General features: G+C 37.8%; 1 protein-coding gene across 5 annotated transcripts in view; it reads right to left on the reverse strand.

Annotated features, from left to right (window-relative positions):
* OGDH (oxoglutarate dehydrogenase) overlaps positions 1 to 24,906 on the reverse strand; it is a 53,256-nt gene extending 28,350 nt beyond the window's left edge. For 2 of the 5 annotated variants that reach the window (XM_063311160.1, XM_063311157.1), the window contains exons 1-4: positions 24,814 to 24,906; positions 17,731 to 17,979; positions 10,266 to 10,454; positions 6,532 to 6,634 (exon numbers count right to left, since the gene is read on the reverse strand). In XM_063311160.1, the coding sequence (XP_063167230.1) occupies positions 6,532 to 6,634; positions 10,266 to 10,454; positions 17,731 to 17,952 (514 nt within the window). In that variant the 5' untranslated portion in view covers positions 17,953 to 17,979; positions 24,814 to 24,906. Of the gene's footprint in view, positions 1 to 6,531; positions 6,635 to 6,765; positions 6,857 to 10,265; positions 10,455 to 17,730; positions 17,983 to 24,813 lie in introns of all 5 variants that reach the window. The other 3 variants (XM_063311161.1, XM_063311159.1, XM_063311158.1) reach the window with 2 other exon arrangements.
* Positions 24,907 to 26,470: the final 1,564 nt, after the last annotated feature.

Here is a 26,470-nt window from a genome sequence, read left to right on the forward strand (position 1 = left end):
ATTTGCATTTAAAAAGTGTTATGTAAATGAATGGATGAAAAGATTATCAACAGCTACTTGATGGTTATTTATTTATTTTCTATCCCACCTTTATTATTTTTATAAATAACTCAAGGTAGCGAACATACCTAATCCTTCCTCCTCCTCTTTTCCCCACAACAACCCCCCTGTGAGGTGAGTTGGGCTGAGAGTGACTGGCCCATAGTCACCCAGCTGGCTTTCATGCCTAAGCTGGGACTAGAACTCTCAGTCTCCTGGTTTCTAGCCCGTTGCCTTAACCACTAGGCCAAACGGGCTCTTTTATAACCTTCAATATCAGAGATAGCATATATCAGTTACTAGGATGAGCTTTTATTTTGCTTATGGTGTCTAACTGGCCTGGAGGATTAGGACAAAGGCCCTGTTACATTTTTAGAAAAGGATATGGTGATGCACAGCAGCTGCCTTTTCTCCACTGCGTATTTCATCCTGCCACTGATTTTCACCACTATGCCAGAGATATAGCATGACATTTCAGTTCCAGAATGATGCAGCTGATTATGTGGCTTTTGAATAAGGGTATGTGGGACCCTTGAGCTACTATGTATTTCTGGATGACTCGCAGCATTATACATTCTGCATTGTCTAACAGAACAAGCAAAAAAGCTGAAGTCCCGCAACCCTCTTTAAATTAATATTTCTGAGATTTTAAAAGATGGGGCAATTAGGAGTTTCTTGGGAACAACTCTCCAATAGGATTTATGATGGGAACAGGATAACTTTTATAGAATGGTGAGAGGACTTTAAGTTATGCATCATCAAAATAATTATATGCCATATTCTGAATCTTACTTTTGCAATATGATCCTGAAGTCTTATCCCACATTTAGAAGCAAATAACTTCACGGGCTTCTGGGTCTTCCTGCCTACTTGGCTATGAGATGACTTCCTCCTGTTCTCCCAAGTATCACTTCAACTCTCAATCCATTACATATGGCAGGGAGCAGGGACAATTATAACAACCTTGTTGTAAGAGGTTCTGACTTGTTCTGAAGTTAGGGACTATGTTTTCCCAATTTGCTATTCTTCAGATATGTTGCAATTCAATTCCCAGAATTCCCCACAATCACTGTGCTGCCTGGAGAATTCTGGGAGTTGAAATCCACATATCTGGAGGGTGTTCTGGCTGGGCAATGCTCTTACAGATTAAAATGCAAATAAAATGTGGGAAAGGATCAAAAGGGAAACACTTAATATGAATATGATTTTGGTCACCATTCTTAGATAATACAAACTTAGCTAGCTTCCTTCTCAAACTCTTGACTAAGATTTCAAAGAAGTTGCACATCTCTTCAATAAACTGTCTCAGCTAAAGTTTATTTCGTTTCAGATTTACAGAGACAAAAGCAATCCTTATCTGAGTTCCCCTGAACTACAGTATATACAAGTTAAGTACTGTACTATCTGACTGGAGGATCTCTTTCATCAGTAGATGTGATGAGGTGTGTTTTACCCAGCTCCTTGATAATCCACCTACCTACCTACCACCAATTATGAATGGCATCCATCTTTCATGCAGTTTTCCTGTTCTGAATGTATGCATATGGTTTCAAGCTAAGTACTGACCTTCATTCATAAATAAGTGGCAGCAGAATGATGTAAAGGGCGAGGGAATGGCCTTGAAGGACAGGAGGAAGAGCCGCTACCAAGGCAAAGGTCATATAAAAGGGGCCTGAGCACGGGTCAAGAAAGTAACTTGAGAAAACACCTCAGAGAAGCCCCTCCCTAGTTCACCTGGAGATAAAGGGAGGGAGGGGGAAGCACATTCAGACTTGCAAGATTCTGTTACTATAGCTGTTATAACAATAGTACTGATCAACATGGCAGTGTCTGGTCTACCTTGTAGGGCTGACAACCACCACTGCGCACAGAGCCCATGCTATTTATTTATATTTGATACAATATATTTGTATTTTGGACTGGTATAATATAGAAAATATGATCCTTAAATTTCTTAAATAATATCCTGCATTAATTTAATGCTTAATTTTTATTCAAAAAATTCTCATAGTTTCTACATTCTAATAAAATATTCATGTTACAATTTCAACCATTCAACAGAAGGCGAAGGTAATTCACAGATGAAACTGCTTGAAGCACCCATTACGAAGATACTTAAAATACTTCATAGCTCACAGCTGGTTATTTTAGCAATATTGTTTGGCAACATTCCATATTTGCACCATCCAGTTGTACCCAACAATTTTAACATCAGTAATTGTCCACCCTTACCTTACAATGGGTCTGTTTAAATATGAAATCTTGCTAGCCAGCAAGATCACAGAAAATCCAGTTTTCAGTCAGCCTATCAAAGCTTAAGCTATGATAAAGAAACAGCGATGTATAGTTATTTACTCTTTAGCTATGAGAGAAGGAACATAGCTCAGTGGCAAAGCACATGCAAAATTCTCAGGTTCAACCTTTGCCACTGTCACTTTAAAGGAATTAGGTAGCAGGTGTTGCAGAAGATCTCAGACCAGATATTGAGGACAGCTACTGCCAGGCAATATTCAAAATATTGAACTATGACTTCCGGTGGGGGAAATGGCGGACTGAGCAGCTGTGCACGGGGGCTTAGCGGGTGTTGCTGATAACGCAGCATTTTTTCCGGGCTCGGGCAGGTTTTCCTGAAGCCCAGAAATGTTCTCCAGATAAAGGAGAACACTGGAATCATCCTATCTGTCCTCCGGATGGCAGCTTGCAGCCAGAAGATCACAAACAGCTTTTCACATTTGGCTGGTAAGAGGTGGAGGTGGAGCTGCCATCATTTTCCAAGCCGCGCTGTAGACTTAAAGGGACACTAAGACTGGCCACCCCTTTCTAAATCATTAAATTTATGATTTTTTTTTAAAGTATGCGTAACCTGAGAGAGGCTTTCTACAGTGAGGAGAACCTGGCTGTCTTGTGCTTATCGTTATTTTTGGGATTACTTTTTTTAAAAAACCAAGTTTTGGACTTCATTTTCCTTCCAAATATAAAGGAGGACTGGGAGTAAACAACTGTTTTCCTGTTATTATTTTTGTATTAAATTTGAAGATATTAGCATTTTCCTACACATTGAATCCACTGATTTGAACCTTCAGATTTGTTTCTATTTTCCCATGAGAACTGTCTGCCTATCTCACTCTTGCTTGTGTAAATACATTCCAGAACTTTTCCATATCTTTGACTTTCGCTGGTTAAGCTCCTAGGGGGTGTTACAATCTACTGCGTGAGACATGGAAGATTTTAAACAGATTTCTTGTGACTTCAACCAAGCTTTTATGCAAGATATTCAGGACATTGTGGAAAATATGAGCTCTAAAATGTGCCATCAGGTTGGGGATGTGGTGGATGAAATTGAGGAATTCAACAGTGATAGAAATGTTTCTTCTAAGAGTGAGACTGGGATTTCTATTAAGATGCTAGAAGAAGATTGGATAGTGGAGTTGGAGAAATTTAAGGGAGAGAGAGATCTGCAAGCAATAACTGAAATTGACTTTCTGGTGGAATGCCATGAAAAGGAAGGGGTCATTATGTATGGGAGGTTTTTTGAAGAGAAGCTGGAATTTTTGAGGGGGGCAGTTGAGCTGTTTGATTTTTTCAAGAGAAAAGCTCTGTGCACATTGTAAGGATATGTAAATGCTCTGGTTTATTTTGAAGTGGGATAAGTGTTAAAGAATGTCTATCTGGATTGCTTTAAGGGTTCAACTGATGTTATTTGCTTTTAAGGATTTGGATTAAGATTATTAGGATACAAAAATATGTTTATTTGGATGGTTTTACGGATTTGATTTAAGGCTACTGTTTTGAATTATTTTTGTTTTATGGGTTTATTAAGATTATTAAAACTATTATACTATTAAGTATAATGGCAGACAATTTATGTGCTTTTTAGTTTGGTTTTTATTATAGTAGACAGAAATGTATAGAATAGTAGTAGGATGGGAATAATTAAATAAGTATTATCTTTTGGAGGGGAAGTTGTTTAGGAGGTTATATGAATTTTTTTCTTTATTTTAATATAAGGGGGAGTAACTGTACTTAGAGATTTTTATCATGTGCTAAAGTAGAATGATTTATAGAAATAATGTGGTTTTGGTTTAATATAGAGTAAGAGATTGATTATGGAAATTTTTGTATATCCTTGCTGTTCAAAGTTGTAAGTCACATCTTTCTGTAATTTTGAAAAAAAAAAATTCTCTTGTGTTTTCACACCCTTTTAGTTCTTTTTTCTTTTCTTGTAGCTTTTATCCTTGTCTTGAAACTTAATAAAATTCTTTAAAAAACAACAACAAAATATTGAACTGTGAGGGCAAATGCCTGCAGTACAAAGTAGTTTGAAATATATGCCATGGTACATAAAGCAAGAATATGGAATCCTGAAAAATCTTCTAGTTCTTCTAGTTAGAACAAGTTGGGGAATGTGTACTAACACCTGGAGAAGTTTCACAAGTTATGACGGTAAACAGGGAGAAAATGAAAACACCACATTTAACAGCTTTAATTTTTATTAATTTAAATTCAGGTTGCGGAATTCAGCTTTTTTGCAACGGAACTGCAGTTAGCCTTGATTATTATACTATAGGCCGAAACACCACTGTTACATCAAGGGTAATAAAACAATTTGGTTACAATTGGTAATATGAATGACTTTAGCATCCTCTCTAATTTAATTTGTACTATTCTCTCTATAGGTGACTCAGGATATGAGGTGGTTCACATTTATCAGAACATATTCCAAATCCTGCCCTGAGAGGCCAATAAAACTGTATACGGTTCTGTATAGAAGTTCAAAAAATTATAGCTAATGAATTGTTTCAAATACTTAGATCTCTCTTATTAAAGTTATCCAAAGCAGTTCATATACACCTTCTTCAGAGAAGACAGTGAATTTATGAACAGTAATAATAATTAATACTTTAGGATTTACATAGATGAATACCATGAGAAAAGACAGTAATGATAAACTAAATAGGCTCTTGATATTTAAATTTATTTATTTATTTACCAAATTTTGCCACTGCCCATCTCCCCGCAAAAGAGAGACTCTTTAAATGCAGTACTATTGATAAAGTACCAACAGCAATAGAGCTACTCTTGAGCAATTATATCAAAGTAAAAAAAATGGATATGGAGTCAAATTTCTTATTCTTCAGGGGCCAAACTTATAAACCTGCCACCCACCCACATACACGCACACCTTTAATTCCTTCTGAACTTACCACCACTCCAGTGCACTCCATTATCCTAAAACAGTTATGCTTGCTTAAGGAGAATCTTCAATGTTTGTGAAATGTGGAAGGAATTCCACAGTATATACCCCCAATATTGGAGATCTGTTAGGGCCTGGTACAACCTTCTGGGTTTTGGAGTCCTGCTTAATGTACAGGGGCAATAACTTCAGAGTGGAATTTTAGCAAAGTCACCTGCACCCAATGTGTTCTTACACATTCATCAAAGTTATGTTGCTGTTTTCTTAGATGCCTTCCATTTCACCAACACATACACCAATACACTCATACCCATTCTAATGGATACACAGTCAATTCTGAATGAGTCAACAGCACATCATTTATTTTACATGCACAAATATTCTAATCACATTTTAGTCTTGAAAGGGGTTAGTTGTCATTATTGTGATTCTATTCTAAGTTAGAAGCATGCTACTTAGAAGCATTTGCAGAGCCAGGTTGATTAACCTGTGGAAAGCACCAGAGATCAGTAGAGCTCAGCCACCATATTTTGCCTTGTCCTGAAGGAAAAAATAGTGGCCAGAATTAATGAACACAATGAGCTGTACTGGAAAAACAAATTCCGAGTATTGCTCAGCAAGTACACCCTCACCTGAGTACCACACATGCACCTTTCCAGCCAAGGATCTGCATCATTTCAGTCTTTTGATTAGATGTGGGAATGCATTCCAAAGCTTCCTTATCATGATCACTGATGGAGTCATTAGTCAACGTTGAAACTGTATATGTGTGTCTTCTTAGCTGTGCAGCTTGCCCTAAATCATGCATTTACCTCAAGTGAGTGAGGAAGACATCTGAGAAACTGTCTCTCTTCCCCACTCCTTCCTACAATAGCCATCAGTACAGAGCTCTAGGCTGAGGAAGTCACCAGAGCTCTAAACAAGAGCTCTACTGACCTTTAGGATACTTTCAGTTAAGGGATGCTTATGTGTCCATCACTCTAATACACTCATTTTCTTGGAGTGGCAGAATGTTCACAGTTGCTAGTCAGACCTTCTTACAGCTGGACTCCAAATCACAAGAATTGTAGGGAGGAGAGAGCAAGCTGTCTTGAACTAGGTATGCTATCACTTGCGTCTAGAGTAGTAAGTGACTCGGGAGAGATCAACGCTGCCACCATTCATTTTTTTGAAAGTGATCATTAGGAAGGAAACTTAAGACCTTTCCCTTCAAATTTAGTGAAGCAATTTAACTAGAAGCTGTGAAAGTGAGAGAGGAGCCCAAGCAATGCGGCACTATCTGCTTTTGGAGCCCTCACCCAGTTTGTCTGCGGAACTGATAATATCGGCTGGAATGGAAGAGTCCAGATCAGCATCCAAGATGCCCAATGGGTCGAGCTGGGCTACATGATGCCCTCGAATCTATGAAATGGGCCAGAAATGAAAAGGATAGTGGAAACCAAAAGAGGGAAATGGGGGGAAAGAAGGGTGGAAAGGAAAGGGGTATAAAAGTTAAACATTATATTAAAATTAACTTGCAGAATAATTCTCACCAACGTTTGGAGAATCAGTTACTGTCGAATCATCAAAATTTACACAACTAATGCCGAGAGGATCAAGCTTGGCAATGTGGTGACCCCTGACCTAGAAACAACAACAAAATTAGTCATGAAGTTGGGTAACAATCATCCTTCCCATTGCAGGATTTCTGCAAGGACTGAATTTATCCAAATCAGTGCTGCTGTATTTCAACAGAAATATGAATTTTAAAACTAGCCTGCATTCAAATACTAATGTATTTTTTCTTTGAAGTAAAAAAAGTGTGAAGTATTTAGTAAGAGTTGTGTGGCTTCTTATTACTTAAAAATTTCCCTTGATTTCTTTAATTAAACTGGAAAAAAAGATAAGAGAAAACAAACAAAAATGATATACAGAAGGATATTTCATACACACACACACACACAATTTTACACAAAAGTTTCATGAAATAATTACTGTATTTCATTATAATAATTCACATATAATCTATTGCTATACGCAACTCATTTATAAGTTGCAAGTAACATCAGGTCTTCAGACCACTGAGTAGTAATTGGGGCCATAAATTTATCTTTCCAATGTTGAAGCACAAGTCTCTTAGCAATAAGGACTTGGAAAATCAATTTCCACTGTCCAGCTGCTAATTTCCACGTATAAAGATACGTAGTCCAAACAGATATGGGCATCTGAAAACATTAAAACCTGTTTCATAAACGCTGAGATAGAACTCTTTCCAGAATATAACTATTTTAGGAAAAGTGAAGGAATGTATGCTTGAATGAAACATTATTCTCATTGTCTCTCCAGCAATACAATGATTTACTAATTCCATTTTAATACGAATACACTTAAGTCCAATAAGTCCAAAATATTATTCTTTGTTGAATAAGCCTTAGTCTAAGATCTGTTGAAATGTTGAAATAAGATGTTAAGACAGTATCCCAAAATGGAGATCTCCTGCTCCTTATTTCATTCAGTCTTTAATATTTGCATATCAAACTGATTTATCTGCAACAAATATTTAAACATTAATTATGGGGTTTTTCACCATCAAATTTGTTGAAATGCTGCTAGTCCAAACCAATATGCCAGTCGATGTTGTGAATATTGTTATTAGGCAGCAAAAGAGAAATGATATTTATTTCTTTAACATAGGAAATACAGTAATAAAAAGTCTTCATAATCGTTTATTTTTGTGGCTCATTTTAACAATGCTCATTTGAAAAATAGAAACAAAAACACAAACAATTTCTGTGGCTAATGTTTACAAGTTTATTCTGAGAAAGTCACACAAAGAATGCAATTTATATTAGACCAATTTAATTCTAATTCTCCTATTTACTGTGTTGTGTTGATTTGAATGCTTGGACAACATCCACACAGATGAAGCCATAGATGACTGGGTTTTTACCCTGTTCTATGCATCAGATGGAAATCTGAAGGACGTGAATAGATAAAATCCTGGGAGATGTAGTGCAATTTCTTCATTTGCTAGATATAGATACTTCCTCAGTCTAGCAAGGGTGGAACATATCTTATTAAAATATAATGATCTCTCTGAAACTGATCCTGTTAAGGTATTTTTTTTCCTATTTCCCTATATTTATGTACAGTACTTTGACTGGGAATCTTCTGAATGGGCTAAGCTTCAAGAAAATCCAGTCACCTCTCTCTTTGCAGTAACAAAAAGGTCTCATGTAACTCTTCTCATAAAAACAATTTGGCCGGTGCAATCTGAGAGGCCAGACCAGGATGCAGATTTGAAAATAAATGTTATGTCTAGAAATATGACTAAGTATGGAAGGGTTTGAAGACCTGGTTCTGCCGCCTCACCTGGGACGGGAAGGGCAATAGCTCTTCCTGGGGGTGGCTGGTGGCATAGAGTTCTCCCTACCTAATGTGATTTCTCCCACTTGGATTTTATATTTATATTTATTATTTTAGTATTTTGGATGTTGACTTTGTAATTTTATATGCTGAGGTTTTTAAAGGGATAATTTTATTGTAAACCGCTCAGCGTCCTCCTCTTTGGGGGGAGATGGGCGGTAATAGAAATCTGAATAATAAATAAATAAATATTTTTCATTTTTTGTTCAATTGCCAATTATATGTATCCATTAGGCTTAAATATCTATCACCCCTACTAGAAAGAACAGTACACTGGGATCCAAGCCTTATTTCCTTCTGGGTTCTAATGTGCATATTGTACACAGAACTGCTAAGATGATAACTATGGCAGTGGTCATGAGAACCCAATACACTGAACGAACTGGAGTATCCTGTAAGGGAGATTCATACATCTGATTACTGACTCCTTGTATTACCTTATATGTATTGTATTACGTATTTTCTCTTATTTCTTTTTGGAATTAGACAATTCAATTTTATTTTATTGATAAGGTCACAGGACTAATCAATTAATAAACTACTACTACTAAGTATGGTAGGCACTTATCTTACCCTATCTGTATGGAACAGTTTTAACTATGATGAAATTAATTTTTTTCTTCTAGTTTTACGTATAAGAATCATGTTCTTGACTTTTATAGCATTTCTTTGAAGAAGTTTCTTTAAGCTGTGCTATCTCAAAGCAAAACATATTTTTTTAAGGAGATATTGTTCCTAAAAGATGCTTAAGGAACAGGTATCTGGATTCCAAATTAGTAACAACATTTGTGTGAAGAAGGCAATTTACCACAGCAGTTATTGGATTCTAAAATATGAATATAACAAGAGCAATCATAATAATGTTCTTAAGCAGGTAATTTTCTGAAATATGAAAGAATTTGAAACATTTTTAATTAATGCTTCATGATCCATTACAGACATCTCAATGAAAATATAGAATAAAGTAAAAATGGAGTAACCAAAACTACTTTTTTAATCAAGAGAAAAAAAAGGCTTTGAAAAGCTTTGAATACATTATAATACAAATTATATAACACAGGGTCTGACAACTTTTCAGATCTTGGAACCCTATTCAGTTTTTAAAAATATGGTAGGAATCTCATTAGATTTTGGCAAATTTTATTTGCACAACCATACTGAAAAATACCTGAAATGGAGAATTAAACCAATGATCATAATTTTTTTTAAAAATCCACTACAGTATGAACTAAGACTCTGGATTCTGCTATATTGCATTTCTATAGGATGCAAGAGTCCTTATAATTCTCTATTTAACAAAATATCCAGGCAATTCTGATTTATTCTATGTAGAGATGCTATTATCAGGCCAGTATGGTTCAATTTCTGTGAGTGTCCAAATTTCGCTATTCTGTTTGTAAAACCAGACACACTCTGATTGCATCAATTATCTTGCCATGAACTATACTTTTTTAGTTTGTTTCATCTGCTGCTAACTTGTATTCTGGTCAGTGACTGTAATAAAGTAAAGCAAGTTGACCAAGAATGCTCCATTCTTTTTAAGCACCAAGTTCAAATCTCTAGACTTGTGGCTGACAAAATAACTGTCACATACAAATAAAAAAAAAATTAAAAAAAAACCCCTTACCTGATATGCCCTAATAAGTGATTGGACTGCAAGATGATCTTCCACCAACTTATCTACATTTGGCTGTGCTTGAACCAGCGACTGTGCATGTGTCAGTGTTGATAGGCTGGTATTTAATGGAGGGGGGCTTTGGTAAGCAGTACCTGGAGCAGCTCCAGCATTGGCATTGCGAAAGAATATGTCCCATGACTAAAGAAAATAAAAATAAAAATCCATTTTATAGGGAATTGCTTCTCCAAATAACTTAATCTATTTTAACAAAGGCAAATGCAGAATTACATTTCTATAACTTCTACACAGTAGTACATTACTAGACACAGTACTAGAGATACCCAAAATGTAGTTTGGAGACTGAGTCTAACCGTCTCCCCTTAATTCATTTCATATGATAAGAGTTGTAGAACATGGAGAATAGCAATGATAACCCTTGTCTTCTGTGGTGTTCTTTTGATTTAAATCTCTATATTAGTCCTGCTATAATAGAACAAAAAAAGGTACCTATCTGGAAAAGAAAAATAAGCAGATTGCAACAGACAAGGATCAAAATCAGAAGAATTACGTATCTGTCTGTCTGTCTATTATTTAGTCCAATTGGGGGGGGCAGGAGTTTACAATAATACACCAAAATAGTTCAACACCTCTCTAGCATTGTTGCACTGATCAAATTGCTAAAATAACGATTGGTCCTTGCAGTGAGGGCCAACAGGGTATAGCAGGTTCAAAGGCTTCAGTAGGAAATTTAAGTGTACAGAAAGTGTCAGTACAACTACCAAGATTTTTTTCAGTCCTGCTTCTGACATATACATAAACAAAAGTTAAATGAAAAAGCAATGCTTAGGACAGCATTTTCTTCCTAGAAATCAGTGAATAACCTAACACAAAGCATGTACCACATGTTGTACTTAAATGCATATGCGATAAGAAACATGTTTTCTATTCTATGACTTTGCCCTGGATATTGATGGTTAGGAAACAATGGTAATAACTTACTTACAGATTATTATTTTAATAATCTCACTTCTTTAAACTAAGGGGCATGCCCACAATACCATAGTTTATTCATGTTCTCTCACATTTTTAAAAAAAAAGTGTTTAGATTCTCAAAGGAAATTTAGGTAACCAAAAAGTTATTTTGCTTTCAAATTTAAATATTGCTGAGTTCACAGAAGGTACTTCTGTTGAACCTCTGCCTTTGTCTGTTACATGGACCTATCAATGTAAAATGGGCAAGGAATAAATACAGGAATCTGATAATTATATGCACCATTGTTATAGAAGGTTTCTTGGATGTCAGAAGAGAAAAAGATATCTCATGAACTCCTGCCAATTTAGTACCGTAGTAGTATCAGTCCCCGTTATCTCCTGCTGAACCTATTTTCAGCATCATCTTTTTATGTAAACTGTGTATCACACGACTATACAAGATGAATTTTAGGACAAAATCAAGACATACCAACACGGATCTTGAAAAAACAGACTCTGGGCCATGATTACACAATGCTTCAGATTTGATTCCCAAATGGTGCTTCAGACAATACAAACACAGCACCTATCTGCAACTGTTTACAGCAACTGCACCTTTTCTTGGAATCAAAGGAGAACTTTTCCAGATTATTTCCAAAGGGCTACATAGCCTTGGTCCCCGTGGAATTTCAGATACGTTTCTTGCCTAAGCAATAACCCGTGCTTTGTCATGACATAAAACAAGTCTTTTTGCAAAACCCCAAACAAAACAGCTCTCAGTGTTAGTTTTTTTGATAAGGTTTTGTCTTATTGCTCTGCCAGATACAAAAGCAGACAAGGATCAGACAGAGGACTCACAAGTCCTGATATAAAACTTTGACCTCTATTGTAATAAATTGCTCAACTGACCGCCATAAATGTGACAACATACGGTAAGAAAGATTGGTTAGGACTCTTATTGACCCATAGGACAAAGAGTACTATTTCTTCATAACCTCTCCAATATGGTCTCCATTTCATCAATACTTCATTAACAATTTTATTTAAAAGAAAAACTTTATGGAACAGATAGAATACAGCGATTTGAAAGCTCATAATTATTCTTATAATACACTTAATTCAGTGTTTTCTACTATTAGACTAATGGTTATAACATGGCAAAGGAGAGAAGCAAACAGAACGCTTAAATATCATTACACTTTAACACTCAGTTACTGTATACCAAGTAAATTTAAGTTGCAAACATGCAAATGCTTTAGGTTTAAGCTCACCTAAAATGAAGCAAGATCCTGCACAATAAAATCCATATGGTAATATATACATGTGTATGAATGCAGGCCCCCCACACATTCTTCGTTCTTCACACCCAGACATTTCTTCAACATCACAGATTAAGGAAAACCAAAGACATTTTCTCAGCCTTGAATACCTGATGCTGCTATTAGGTTTTCCAAATATGAGGGAAAATCTAACCTGCTTGTGAAAAACTTAAAGAGAAAAAAAATGTCTACGCTGCAAGTGCAGACACGTTTTTTTCTATAATGGAACATACTAAATTCTCTATTTCTCTTCAATAGTTTTTAACAAAGTTCATGCAATTCTAAATTGTTAAATGAGGTGATTGCAGGAATAGTGCAGATTCTGTATGTTACACGGGTGATCTCAGATTTTGTACATATTAATAAAGGAGAGGAAATGAAAGCAACACATGACCTATGACATAATTCAGTTTAGTTTTTTTTTTAATTGTGTGGCATAGCCGTTTGGTGTTCATGCTGCTTTTTCTTGCTGGGCAATCCTTGTGAGGTCCAGCAGCCAGATGTGTAGACTATTTAGCCATGACAAGACACATTGCCCGGGGTGCACCATGAGAAGGCTAGTCTACATTGCACCCAGTTGGGCTGAGAGGGAGTGACTGGCCCAAGGTCACCCAGCCGGCTTTCATGCCTAAGGCGGGACTAGAACTCTCCTTCTACAGCTGCTTGGCTCTTGAGCTGAGACAGGGGGACTGGCCCAAGGTCACCCAGTGTCATGAGTGCCGTTGAGCTGAAGTCATCAGCGCAATGGCACACATGACAATAGCAAGGAAATAGGAGAAGGGGCTCAAGATAAGTAGCCATCAACTCACAACGACTAACGGCCAACAAACAATAACTAAACGGATCACGGAGCACACCCAAGCCATCAGCGCCAATACAACGGAGATCGCCCAGCTGACAGCAATCACCGGATGAATAGAAAACCCGATGATGGGCGATCCCGGAACGCCAGCGGGGCCTCACAACCCCTCACCCACCGGCAGGGCAACGTATTGGACAAAGGGGGGTGACGTGACCACGAGTGAGGGGGCGCTGACCGGCGCGGGGTATTTAAACCCCGCACCGGCGCGCTCCTGTCACTCTCAGCTTTTTTCTTCCGACGCTGTAACTGCGCTGTGAATAAACCAGAGCCTGATCCATCGAACCAGTGTCTGAGCATTATTCAGAGGCAGGCAGCGCATGACACCCAGCCAGCTTTCATGCCTAAGGTGGGACTAGAACTCACAGACTCCTGGTTTCTAGCCTAGAACCTTAACCACTAGACCAAACTGGCTCTCATAATATAATTATGTAATTATATATAATTAAATAATATAATTATATTATCTCATATAATTCAGGTGAAAGCAACCCAATAATTCATAGTTCAGACAACTGTTAGATGGTCACTATTCTAAAGTATCTCAAGCCATTAAAACTATGGAGAATTTTACCGTTACACTTGTGATTACCTTAGTCCAACACAAAAGAGCTTATCTTTTACAGTTATTCAACAAGTGGCACTAAGCGCAGTCCCATTTTCCTCCAATCTCATTCCATGGAGGGTAGTAGCATAGTGTAATTATGAACAGAAACTGAACAGAGAATAATAAACTGCCTCTAGACATTTCCTGGTCTTCTGAAACAAATTAAACCTACCAAAAAAAAAAAAAAAGGCAAGTGCAGCTGAACTATAACACTCTTCAGGTATACTTAGCCATTTCTCTGGTCAAGCTAGCTTTTGCGTCCTCCTGTAATAATTGATGATAAACTCTAGCAATCTGTGGACCACCAATTGTAAAGGAATTTTAGGAGTTAGCATTAGATCATATTTTATTGGTAGGCTTAGAAAAGGAGTGATTAGTTAAGTAAGTAGTCAAGTTAGATGATTCTTCCCCATATAGTTATGTTCTTTTATGTAAGGGTTCCATCAAAGATCAAGAGGAGAGCAGGGAAGTCTCCTTTCAATGGTAAAGAAGGTCCTATTTCCTCATCCAACCTCCTCCATGACCTCTACGGACAACTATTCTGGCCTCTGAGTATCTCAAATGGAGGTGTGGTGGGCTAAGGCAAGGCTAAAAAAATATTAAATGGATCCTCAGCAAATCTTTTGCTAAGGACCCAAATACTTACATTTAAACAATCTGAGCACTTGTCTAATCGCCTTCCTCTGCCCCAGTAGGAAAAAAGCAGCAGTAAGTGATCCTGCTGCTTTGTAGCTGACAGGACTTTAAGGCTTGTTGAAATGTTCTGCCAGGAACTCTGGATTCCTCTGCCATTCTAGCTTTCATTTTACCCAAGTTTTTAGGGATAGGAAACAAAGGATCTGCCAAAGGTTGCATAGAAAACATGGTCTTTGAATTAGGTGACACAGAATGGCTATAGCTTACATTAAATCCCTTAGACTGTAATGAAAATTGGCCAAGTTGGGAGAACTTTTGGGGGTGAAAATAGAGGCAGAACATAGGATGGTATTCTACTTGATTTGGAAAGCCTGTAAAAGAGTTGAAGAGCAACATCCCATGCCCTGAATAATGCAAGCAACACCTTATGCAAAACAAGAAGGCAGGGAAAGTTTTTTGCAACCCTCTGCCTATGCAAGTCCTGTAATATTACAAATGTTGCTCTCCATTAGACTTGGTTCTATCAATTGCAGCAGCTGATTGGGATTCTGCCATGGGTTAAAGGCCTTTCCTAGGAACAAGTTTCCCTCTCCTTATCTAGAGATCATCATGGTGAGCAGGGAGGAAGTGCACAGAGGGAAGATGATGATCTTGATGAACTTATGCAGGATCTGTTGCCTAAGCAAAAGGGACCAAAGCATTTTTTAAGTCTAGAACATGATAACGTTTGGAAGCAGCTCAGGCAGACATCTCCTTAATTCACTGAACTAAAAGGATGAGGTGGTACAGAATAATCAGACTTGTAAGATTCTTTTGTTATAGCCAATCTCAATAATAGTTGTAGCCTTCCTGTGGAGTTGATTCCTGCTCTGGTCTACCTAGAGGGGCTTAGAGGAGGAGACAATTAATCATTTCCAATAATAATTTTAGAGATGGTAGTAGGAGAAAATAAAAATTTAGGAGATCTAAAGAATTAAAAGGGAAAAAATCCAGACTGCAGGGATAATTACAGGAATGTGGAGACATAAAAGGAACACTGAATTGGATAAACTGATTATTCAAATTTAATAGATTATGTATAGCATGGAAACAAAGTAGGTGGACAAGAGATGTTTCCAAAAGAATAACAGGAGAATAGGAAGGGTAAAATATAGAAAGTCTTTACTACAAAATAAGTACTGGGTGAAAGATTAAAAGGAAATTATAGAGTAAACTGAGTTTAATTACTGAAGAAGGAAAACAGAAAGCGAGAGGGAGCATTTAGAAAGAGGTTACGTATTATGGTTCTTTAAGCATTGTTGAGCTACAACTCCCAGCATTCCTCACCATTGGCCACACTGCTTGAGGCTGCACTGAATCATATACAGTAATGTCTTGATGGCAATAGGTTCCCCAATTCTTATTTAAAGCATCAAAAGATCGGGAGGGGGGCGCTCTACTGTTTGGCGCTCTAGTTAGGTAAGGGGGCAGCGCTGCACAGTGGCTCTTTTTATGTTTGTTTGTTATGATTGTAAGTGGCCTAGAAACTACAGAGTAGGCAGCATACAAATAAAGATATAAATATGAATATCAGATTTTATTCGCAAACCACTCCATTTCTAATGAATTTCTCATTGTAGAGAAAACAGAGAATATTTGGACCTGCACTTTCATATTTAAATACAAGACCCCAAAAGGTACGGGGAGGAACAAAGTTGTACTTTCAGAATAGTTCCCTATTGAGTAGAGTCACCTTAATTTCTACAGCATTTTGTGGGCATTTATAAATGGCATATATTCTGAAAAAAGGCAATACAAATTATGCTGGCCTAGAAAGTAGCAGTATTGTTTTTTATGCTTCTTCATTTTCCAGTGGCAGTTGGTGCAGTATGGATTAGTGTAAGAAGACATTTCAATAGGCCATGTATCAGTCAGTATAATCAGCAAATTGAATTTGTCTTGTTCTGTGTTTCTCTTCAATTATCTACATTACTTCAGGGCTTCAGACCATTTACCATGCAAACGTTATTGTTGTGCTTATCCTTGAACTATCTCTAACATGATCTTGTTCTATGCTTCCCTTTTTGCTCTGTCACTGCCTTGGAAACTACATCCTGACCTAGCCAGTTTTACAACAGGTCAGCAGGTCTGATTTCTATGCCATAAATCTTTGACCTTCAAACAAGTCACCAGGCTTTTATTTAGTCTTATCTCAAAAGGCGGGGACTACTTTCTCTAAGAAAAGTTTAGAGAACCTATGTGGTGTTGCAACTATCTCGAGCTGTGACAGAAACGTCAAAGTTCAAATACGTAATCACCACCAGTTAAATCCAACTGAGCAATATAGACTTCATGTCCTGTTCCAGGCAAATTCTTTCTCATGGCCGTGTTTAGAATCCAAGACAAAGGATTTCGTCCTCAAAGGAGTAACCAATACTAATGAGTCCTCTATTACTTAGTTTGCAAACAAAGCAACAGAAAAATTGGACCAGCTGTACATCTCATAACATGCAGTTTTATCTTCTGGTGTGTCATGAAATATAGAAATACTGTTAGCACAAACTGCAACTAAACATAATCTCAGCCCTTGCAAACTGTACCCTGCAGTAGTTCTTGAATTTGGCTTGAAGTAATTAAACAGTATAAACAGTATAAAGAGAAATTATACAACAGTATAAAGAGTTTAGGATATAAACAATGTAAAGAGTACAAGTGCTTTTCTCCAATCCAAGATCCATCTCTATTACTTCAGAAGCAAAGATCCACAGCTGCTTTGTGATTCCTCAGATTACAATCAAGGGAAATAGCTCTTCCTTTTTTTTTTGTATCCTTGATGGAGTCAGGAGAATAATTCTTCAGGGGAAGATGGCCCAAAACTTGACAAATTTCTTCCAAATCTGCTGCCTTTCTCACCAGTGTTGTCCTGTGTTGACCAGGTTTCTGCACAACTGAAACTGGAATGTATTCATAAAGATTCCAGCCTCATCTTCAAGATGGAGCTCCAGCTCTGACCAATTGCACTTACCTGAAAACGCTTAGCCTTAAACCCTGAGTACCAACGTGCGGAAGGAAAAGCTTCACTGCAGGGAGGCTACTCCTTACCTTATGTACACTTTTTGGATTTTCCAACCAAGCATAGTACATTTCCTCCACATAATTTGAACTAGTCCCACTCAAAAATGGCTCAGCAGCAACAGGTGCACTGTAGCACCTGATCTGTTGAAACGTCCTTGGCGCTGCTGGTCTGTTCTGAGAAACTGTCTTAACAGTCTGTGAGGCTGTCAGTGGCCTTAGCTTAGTAGCACAAGTCCTTAAGTGAAACATTTTTGTCCTGCAGCAACAGACAGATTCCTGCTGGGAGAAAAACAAAATCCGAGTCAGTGACTTGAACAAAAGTACACAGGCTAATAAAATAATCAAGCTCATTTGATTTCATTATTAGTTACAGAACTCTCATACCATGATACAGCCAAGAGATTTACTTAATGTTCATTCAATAAATCGGTAATAAAGTGGAGAAAATCATAATGAATACGTTTTTGTAAATCACCCTGAAAGCTCTAATGAAGGGCATTATATAAACATTTAAAATAGATACAGTATAGCAAACAGTTAAGTGCACTGAAGCCTAACAATTTCAGTGAATGACATTTTGATAGACTGCCCTGAGTGATGCAACAAACTACTTCAGCCAATTTGATTGCAAGAGAAGGAAAAATATAGCTCATTAACAAACACCATTATTTAGAGATAGAAGTTACAATGGTGGATAAGGACCAAAGGAAATAGTGTTAAGACTCATCAATGATACAAGCCACAACAGAAACTATGGCAATTTATATTTCGAATCATTCACTATTCATACAGAGAACAAAAGAGGTATGGTAGATCTGATTAATCATGAATTGAAGATTAAGGATTAAGAATCCTTAATTGTATTCTTAACTAGATTCTCTTATGGATCTGGAAAACAAAGAGCTGAACAATATTAGGCAGTGAATTATTCAGCTTGTACAGTACTGTCTACTTTCACTGGCACAACTATTTTCCATCTATAATTTAGCTGATGATGCAAGCTCTTAGCCCAAAAGCTTCCACTTGCAAAGCATGTATTTTCCACAGATGGCATCTATTCATACTAGTTCAGGTTTTCCCCATGAACACTCTATGAATCCAGTCACCATTCAAATGCTAACTTTCCCTTCATATATAGTTTTCTGCACATCAGCAAAGTCATGAGAATATCACAATTTGAACACCTGAATTTTCTCTAGTATAATACTCTAAAACGCAGTTGCTTACAATTAGGTTTAAAATCATTTTCCTTAAGAATACCTTTGTACCAGCCTCAAAATAGATTAATACTAACAGATAACTATTTATAGGTCACACAGTATAAGACAGCTTAAAGAATTTCAACATGAAACAATGTCCAGAAGAGTAGTGTTGTTAAGTCTGTTTTGCATCAAAAACAGCAAGAATCTTAGGACACCTTAACAACTAACTCAATTTATTATTGCCTTTGTTTCAATGGATCACAGTCCATTTCATCAGAGGAAACCAGTGATTTTATTCCTGCCTGAAAAAATTAATAGGGACATGTATTTGTATGAAGTTTAAAGGAGTAAAAAACCTAGAACTGTGAAATTTAAGTTTTAATGTACAATTATGATACAACAACAGAAGCAAGTAATTTAGAGATCTACAAATTAAATTATTCATTTCTTTTAATATGGGTGTTCCGCATTAAGTCCCTCAAATTGTAAGTGAACGTTGATATAGTTGAGAACAGACAGAACTTTGGGTGGTGAAAATAGATAGCATAGGATAAAACTGTACTACAATCATTGTTTCCATTATAATTCTCATGTGAAGATGGAGAACAAGTTGCATAATTCTCTGTTATTGGAAAATGTGGTAAAAAGCTCAGTTACATAAACTAATCTTGGAGACATGACCAATTATTTCATCCTGGGTTAGTAAACACTGGCAAATTTTATTATTTCTTTAAAGAAAACTCTAGCTGAATAATTCAACAAGTTAACTGTGTTCAGGACCTAATTCTTCTAATCAAGTAAACCCACCCAATCGTCCTTTGCCATTCTTTTAATTCGTGTCAGAGTTACAAGTTCTGAACTAACAGAACATAGTAATTAGAAGGGCAGTACTTAAAACTGATATGATAGTCCTTCTTTATTACATATGCTTCAAACAATCCTTTGTGATAATCATAATGAAAGGGAACAATATACTAGAAGTCTGCCAACCACACCTGGAATTTCCTTTATTTTCTAAAAATGAAAGTAGGATCTAGAGTTGTAAGAGAAGCAATTTAATAAAGGATTAAGTGGAATCTGAAGAATGGGGAAATTTCAGGATGAAATGAGTGACAAGAATATTTGCACTGAGGAATAAATATATCAAGCGTTAGAAAACTGTAGACAAAGATCTCTTCAAGCCATAAGCATGTTTTGGAAACTTTCTTTTGATATTGACTAATGAGGACCAATTAGAAACAGATACACTAAGAAGCACAAATGTCTAGTCACCCACCAGATCAATATGCTATGCCAGAGTCCAACCTCTGTCAATATCTTGCATATTCAACATAATGAAATATTCCAAAATGACACATCGGTAATTTTATCCCAGTGTTTTTGGACGCTCACCTGTTTGTACAAATCACAACATCCTGATTTGAGTAACATTGATTCAATTAAAAAATGATGCTTCAGAGCATGTGGGAGCATGAACATAAACATAGTACCTATTTAAAACTTATTTAAAACACGTGAATCTTTTCCAGGTTCATGCAGTATCCTGGGGAAAGGTGCAACTATTTTAAAGAGCTGCAGACAGGTATTATGTTTGTGCCCCTGCATTCTCCAAAGAACATGTTTGGAACTGAATCCAAAACTCTACTCACCACTAGTAAATATACAACTGCCAAAAGGAAAAAAATAATACTTGTTTCTAGTTACTGTACAGTACTTTTTATTAGATCTAAATAGTCCAACGTTTATGGTGGATTTTAACTTGACTTTTAAAGTTTAAAATGAAGTTTATTATAAAAATTGATTATTTTGATTCTTTGAAACACATTGCTTTAGCTAAATCAGTTATTTTAAAATCTATTCATTTCTTGATCATCTACTTAACTGTTAAGTGTCTGACAAATATTAAAATAATCAGGGCTGCTATTTAAATTATTGAACTATAGGGTGGTGAAATGCTTTAGCTTCCCTTGAGATACTGGAACAAGTTTTATTTTCAATATTTAATTTGCCTGGAACCCATTGATAAGTACAGATAAATCCAAACAAATACAAGTTGCTTTCCAATTATTATCTTCCTTCTTAGTAGGTAGGGCATTATTCCAGGCTCATCATTATCTTCTGTTTTAGATCATGTGCCTATTTTCAGTAATTGCACAGAAACCTATTTTTACTGTTTCTGCAACCAAAGGCAAGCATAATGGTTCTGGAAATTAGAAAATGGAAGCCTTTATTTAAAGCAAGATTTCAGAAGGAAAGCGGAATATTTCTTGGCAAATTAAATTGTTAATTTAGTTTATCCTGCCATCACTCATTAATTAGAAGTAATTTTCGTGACTAATTTATCTGGATTGATACAATTAATATGAAACATGACTGCTATACTTGTACTTGCTCTGTCCTGATGCCACTGTTTTGCTCTATAATTTGTCTGAAAAAGATGCATCTCTCTAATTTCCTGGAGGAAACATGTACACAGTATACATAGCTAAAGCCAATTGGGATGGAGGTCCTTAATGGATACACAATGATATATCCTTAAAGACCGTGTTTTGCTTACACATGTGAAAGCTGGCTCCAGGGAACAAACTCGTTCATTAACTCAGATGGCAATTACGAGGTGACAATTTTCCAAAAGAGTTGCTTTACAAAAAAAGAGAACATTCTGCTGGCCTTCATCCCCTTCAGAGTCTCTTGTGGGTGGATGTCTGGGAATCATAGTTCTTTGTGCTGAATGATATTATATACTACAGAGAATCCTAAGATACTTTTAAGACCATTTATATAGTCACATGACAATTTAGTATTAATATGTATGTTTTGAAGGCACAAACATTGCTTCCTTAAGCTTCTTGTTTCAAAAATATCTACTTAGTTATAATGCAAAAATTAACATCTATATTCTTTTTGGCTTGGTTTAAAAGTCATGAAAAGGGATATCAATATTTAAGGGATCTGCCTCTAAGGGATATTCAATATTTCATTCTATTCATCTGATAGATATAAAGTGATATAAAGTGATACAATCTGAATTAGTTTACAATGTACCTAATAAAATGATCTGGCTTAATGTCAGATCTTCATGTATTTGCCAAATATACTCAAAAGGAAGAAGACCTGTCAAGACCTGGAAAAGTTACCTCACTACAAAGCACACGGTAGTTTATGTCAGCCAATTTTTTAAGAAAAAAAAGTACACAAGAAACCTGCTGCTCAGTCATATGGTTTGGTAGTTCCAGAACCAAGTTCTCATAAAAGGAGACTGCAAGCTTCCTTTATTATTACTGTTCAGAGCTCAAAGAACAATGCATCCTACAAGAGACAAGAGAAGCAGCAATATTTTAAAGTAGCTCTGAATATAAAACCAGATTAAATACAAATTACAACCGCCAAGACTTCATCCAGCCTGATAGAAATCTATGTAGGATTAATGACTATGACCACATATCAAGGAACAATATACATACAATTTACATAATCCTAAATTTTAAGTGAGAGAAAATCTCATCAGCTGAAATTTCCTTCCTTATCACAACACAAGGAAGGGAATCTCAACTCAAGAGTCACCTTGGAAAAGAATGTATGGAGACAGTTTTGTTTTTCCATGAGGTACAGTAACCACCCTAGCTATTCCTATCATTTTCCCCCCCTGAAACTGAACCAAATGTCCAGTGATTATCTTTCTCTATCTTCCTCTTTTGCAACACATATCAAACAGTTAGTGCCTAAGTTCCTTAAAATGTAATTAGTCTTTCTGCTATTGGCTGAGTAAGCAAAATAATACTTTTACAGTATTTTATTTAACTCAGTACTTGACATTTCATTTCTTCTTGTGCTCTAGGGCCCCTTAAGACACTTTGGCTGAGTTCATGGAACATTTTAAAACCACCTTTATGAAACACAATTGCTATCTTTATATAACGTGCTATGCCCAAACAAGCCATATTATAGCTTAATGCGATGGCCTGATTCACACAACAGGCAAAGACAATGGCTAAATTTCCACAGCCAGTTGAATTTTAGCTGAGTACAATGTGTTCTGCACAAGATGATAAATACTGTATGGTACAGTGGTTAAGTTCCAACCTGAATAGAGGAGACTCAATTTATAGCTGTGTGTGTGTGTCTGTGTGCCTTCGAGTCAGCGTTGACTCCTGGTGACTGCCTGGACAAGTCACTGCAGTTTTCTTGGCAAGGTTTTTGGAAGTGGTTTGCTATTGCCTCCTTCCAAGGGCTGAGAAAGAGTGACTGGCCCAAGGTCACCCAGCTGGTTTCGTGCCTAAGACAGGACTAGAACTTACAGTCTCCCAGTTTCTGGCCTGGTGTCTTCACCGTTACACCAAACTGGCTCTCCTATAGCCACGTAACCACCAATAATATTTGGCTAGGCAATTTTGTTTAAAGAAAAAAAAAAAGAATTCACTAATTCCTTCTAACCTTTTCAACATGCTGCTGTTCACATTTAAAAGCTTGAGACCCAAACATGTACAGGGGGTATCTCCTCTCCTAAAACCTATTGGCTGATGCTTTTTCTTTAAATAAGCTCTTCAGAACTGAATTTAGTTAAGAGGAAGAGAGCCTTTCTCCCATATCACATTACTCACTATAAAATATTCTTCACTGGAAGTTATATGTAGTGCCAACTTTACTAGTTTTTAGGTGCCAAGCAAAACTTTTTAAACTTATTATAACTATTTATGGTATTTCAACGCTACTGTACCCCAAAATATCTTCATTTAATATGCTTTACTCTCTTATTTGAAATTTTCTCCCTCCATTTTTCTGGTAAATAGTGTTATTGTCCTTTTTCTTAAAACTTACTTTGAAATCACTGATACGACATTTTTTCTCTTTCATTCTCTATTACAGCCATGTATCCAGAGTCTTTATGAGAAGGCCAAGTATTTATTGTACAGTAGTTACGACCTACCTAAACCCAATGGGCCTTGATGTATGTGCTTAATTTACATATTGCACTAAGCCATGATTCATTTAACCACAATTTATTGTGTAAATCACAACTCACTAGATCCCCAAAATACAGTAAAGCAGAGACCAGGGCTGACAATCCACAATAGCTGGGTTCAAGCACTAGGCTAACCTCAAACATGGCTTGTGTGGTTGGTGCTTAAGCGTGTATAGGACCACCAGATCTTTCAACGCATAAATCCGGATCTCTATAAGGCAGCAAAGCCTTATACAAGACTTCTCTGTACTCAGTGTTTTTCAAACTTGGCAACTTTAAGATGTGTGGACTTCCACTTCCAGAATTCCCAGCCAGCAGAGTAAAGTTGCCAAGTTTGAGAAACACTGCTGCAGCTCTCTGCTACACATTTTTGCAGCCCACATATGGCTACGTTTTTCTCTTTCGCTATCAAAAATCACTGTCAGTATTGCTGTCCGATCTACTTCAGCCTTGAAGGAGGTCTAATTACTGGCTTGGCCGCTCCCCCCCGCCGCCCCATGGCTTTCATTCATAAGAAGGAAAAAGGACAAGGGTGCCTTCGTGGCCCGCTTCGCGCGCGATTCCGTTCCCAAGCGGGTTCTCCGCCCGGAAACCGGCCCACCCGCCAGGCCCCGGGGAAAGGCGACCGGGACCGTTCTGGCAAAGGCGGAAGAAGCCAGCCAGCCGCCCGGCACGACTCCCGGGGTGGGGTGCAGGACGGCGGGGCGGCGCATGCGCGGGGAAGGCGAGAAGGAGCGCGGGGTCTGACCGGCTGACCGCCCGCTCGCCCACCCACCGTTCCATCCCGAGGGACGTCGCCTCAAGGACATTCCGGCCTGGACGTCCGCCCCGGCCTCTGAGAGGGGCGGCGGCGGCCGTCGCCGCCCCGACACCTCCTCTGTGCTGGCGGCTTCCACGGGGCCCGCTTAGCGACTCAGCCCCAGCGCCCCCCTCACGGCCCGTTACCTGCCAGCGCCTCCTCAGTGTTCTCCGCCGCCCCCCGCGCGCTCGGAGCGAGCCTTGACAGCGCCAACAGCTGGCCCCGCCTCTCCCGTCGCTGCGTCATCACGCACGCAGGCCAGCCCTAGAGTTAGAAAGGGAGAGACGGAGCGACCTCGCCTGATTTTTCAAGGCGGTGCCCAGGGGCGGGCTCGGAAGGGAGACCACCAGGAAATCTTGGCACGGTAGGCTAGGCCGAGAAGTCAGAAAAACCTCCCGGTGGCTGCACTGTGGCTGAGAGATCTTGAAGGGCAATTCCATGAAGGCACCGGGAGCTGAGCTCAACTGGAAGACTTTCACAAGGGAAAGTCAGACCTGGTTAGAGGCTGGGTGGGACACCAACAGGAGATCTCGATAAATAACAGTTGAGTTTAATGGGGTTACTTCCCTACTCAGTGGGTACAGAAGGGCAGCCAATCAATGTTTACTATTTCCTGGATGTAAATTTCACTGAACTCTATGGGATTTGCTTCCTTGTGGACAAATCTGGGGTGGCATTATTTCATGTGAAAAGTTGCAATTTTGCTTTTGGAGTTTTCAAGTGAACACACATTTAAAGACAAATAACAACAACAACAACAACAACAACAGCAGCTTATTAAATTTTTATGCCACCTGTCTCCCAGCAAACTCTGGGAAATCCATGCTGCTTGAATTGAGGCTGGGCTTGGTTTCATTCTTCCAGATCTCAGAAATGCGGTCCTGACACTTCTGTGGTCACGATTGCTATCCTGGCCAAAGACACAGTATGCCAAGCTGTACTGGTCTGTTCAGATTAAGGAGTGATATGGTGAATTCAGTGGGACTTGCATCCAATTGCAGGACAGCAGGCTTACATTGCGGAGCTGGTGTTGGAAGAGAGCTGTGTTAGTCCATGGTGGCAAACATTCAGGAGGAGTCTTTTCTGACTCACAAATTTTATTAAAAGTTATCAGCTTTTGTGAGCTGCAGTTGACTTCCGTGCATCTGATGAAGTCAGCTGCAGAAAACATATGCCTTCTAATAAAATTTGAGTCGAAAAAGGTGCTCCCAGACTCCTCCAGATTTATTTACCAGAGGTGTGGTAAGACATGCTAGTGCCCTGCTCTGCTCTCCCACAATATATGGACGAGGGATCTTATTTGCAAGAACCCGCATTGTCAGAATTATTTATAAATGTTCCATAATGTAATAATTATGGAATATTTATAATAATGTTTTATTCTGAAATAAAACTTTACACAAACCCAGAAAATGCAAAAATGGTCAGAAGAGTATTCCTCTCTTTTTGGGGAAGGCTTTTGCTTAGACTGAACAAAAACATTCTGGATTTCTCCCTCAATTCCATAAGGCGCTTTCCCTTCTTTCCATCCCCCACTCCAGGGATTTTGAAAACAGACTGCAACGAAAATTTGGGAAATGAATGAAGAAGTTCACTCTAACACGTTTTTTTATCTCTGTGGAGCAAACCTGCTTCTGACTGATCACATGAGGGAAAATACATGCCTTTGCTGTTAGCAGCTTTGCTAACTCCACAGCAGTAGAGACGGAAGCAGTTTGAAGAATGGATTTCCCCCCAGTTTACAAAGAATCCAGGGTGAAGGTACCTTCAAGGTTCTCAATCTTTAAAATGGACTTCAATTGA

The sequence above is a fragment of the Candoia aspera genome, chromosome 9 (assembly GCF_035149785.1).
Source record: "Candoia aspera isolate rCanAsp1 chromosome 9, rCanAsp1.hap2, whole genome shotgun sequence".
Lineage (NCBI taxonomy): Eukaryota > Metazoa > Chordata > Lepidosauria > Squamata > Boidae > Candoia > Candoia aspera.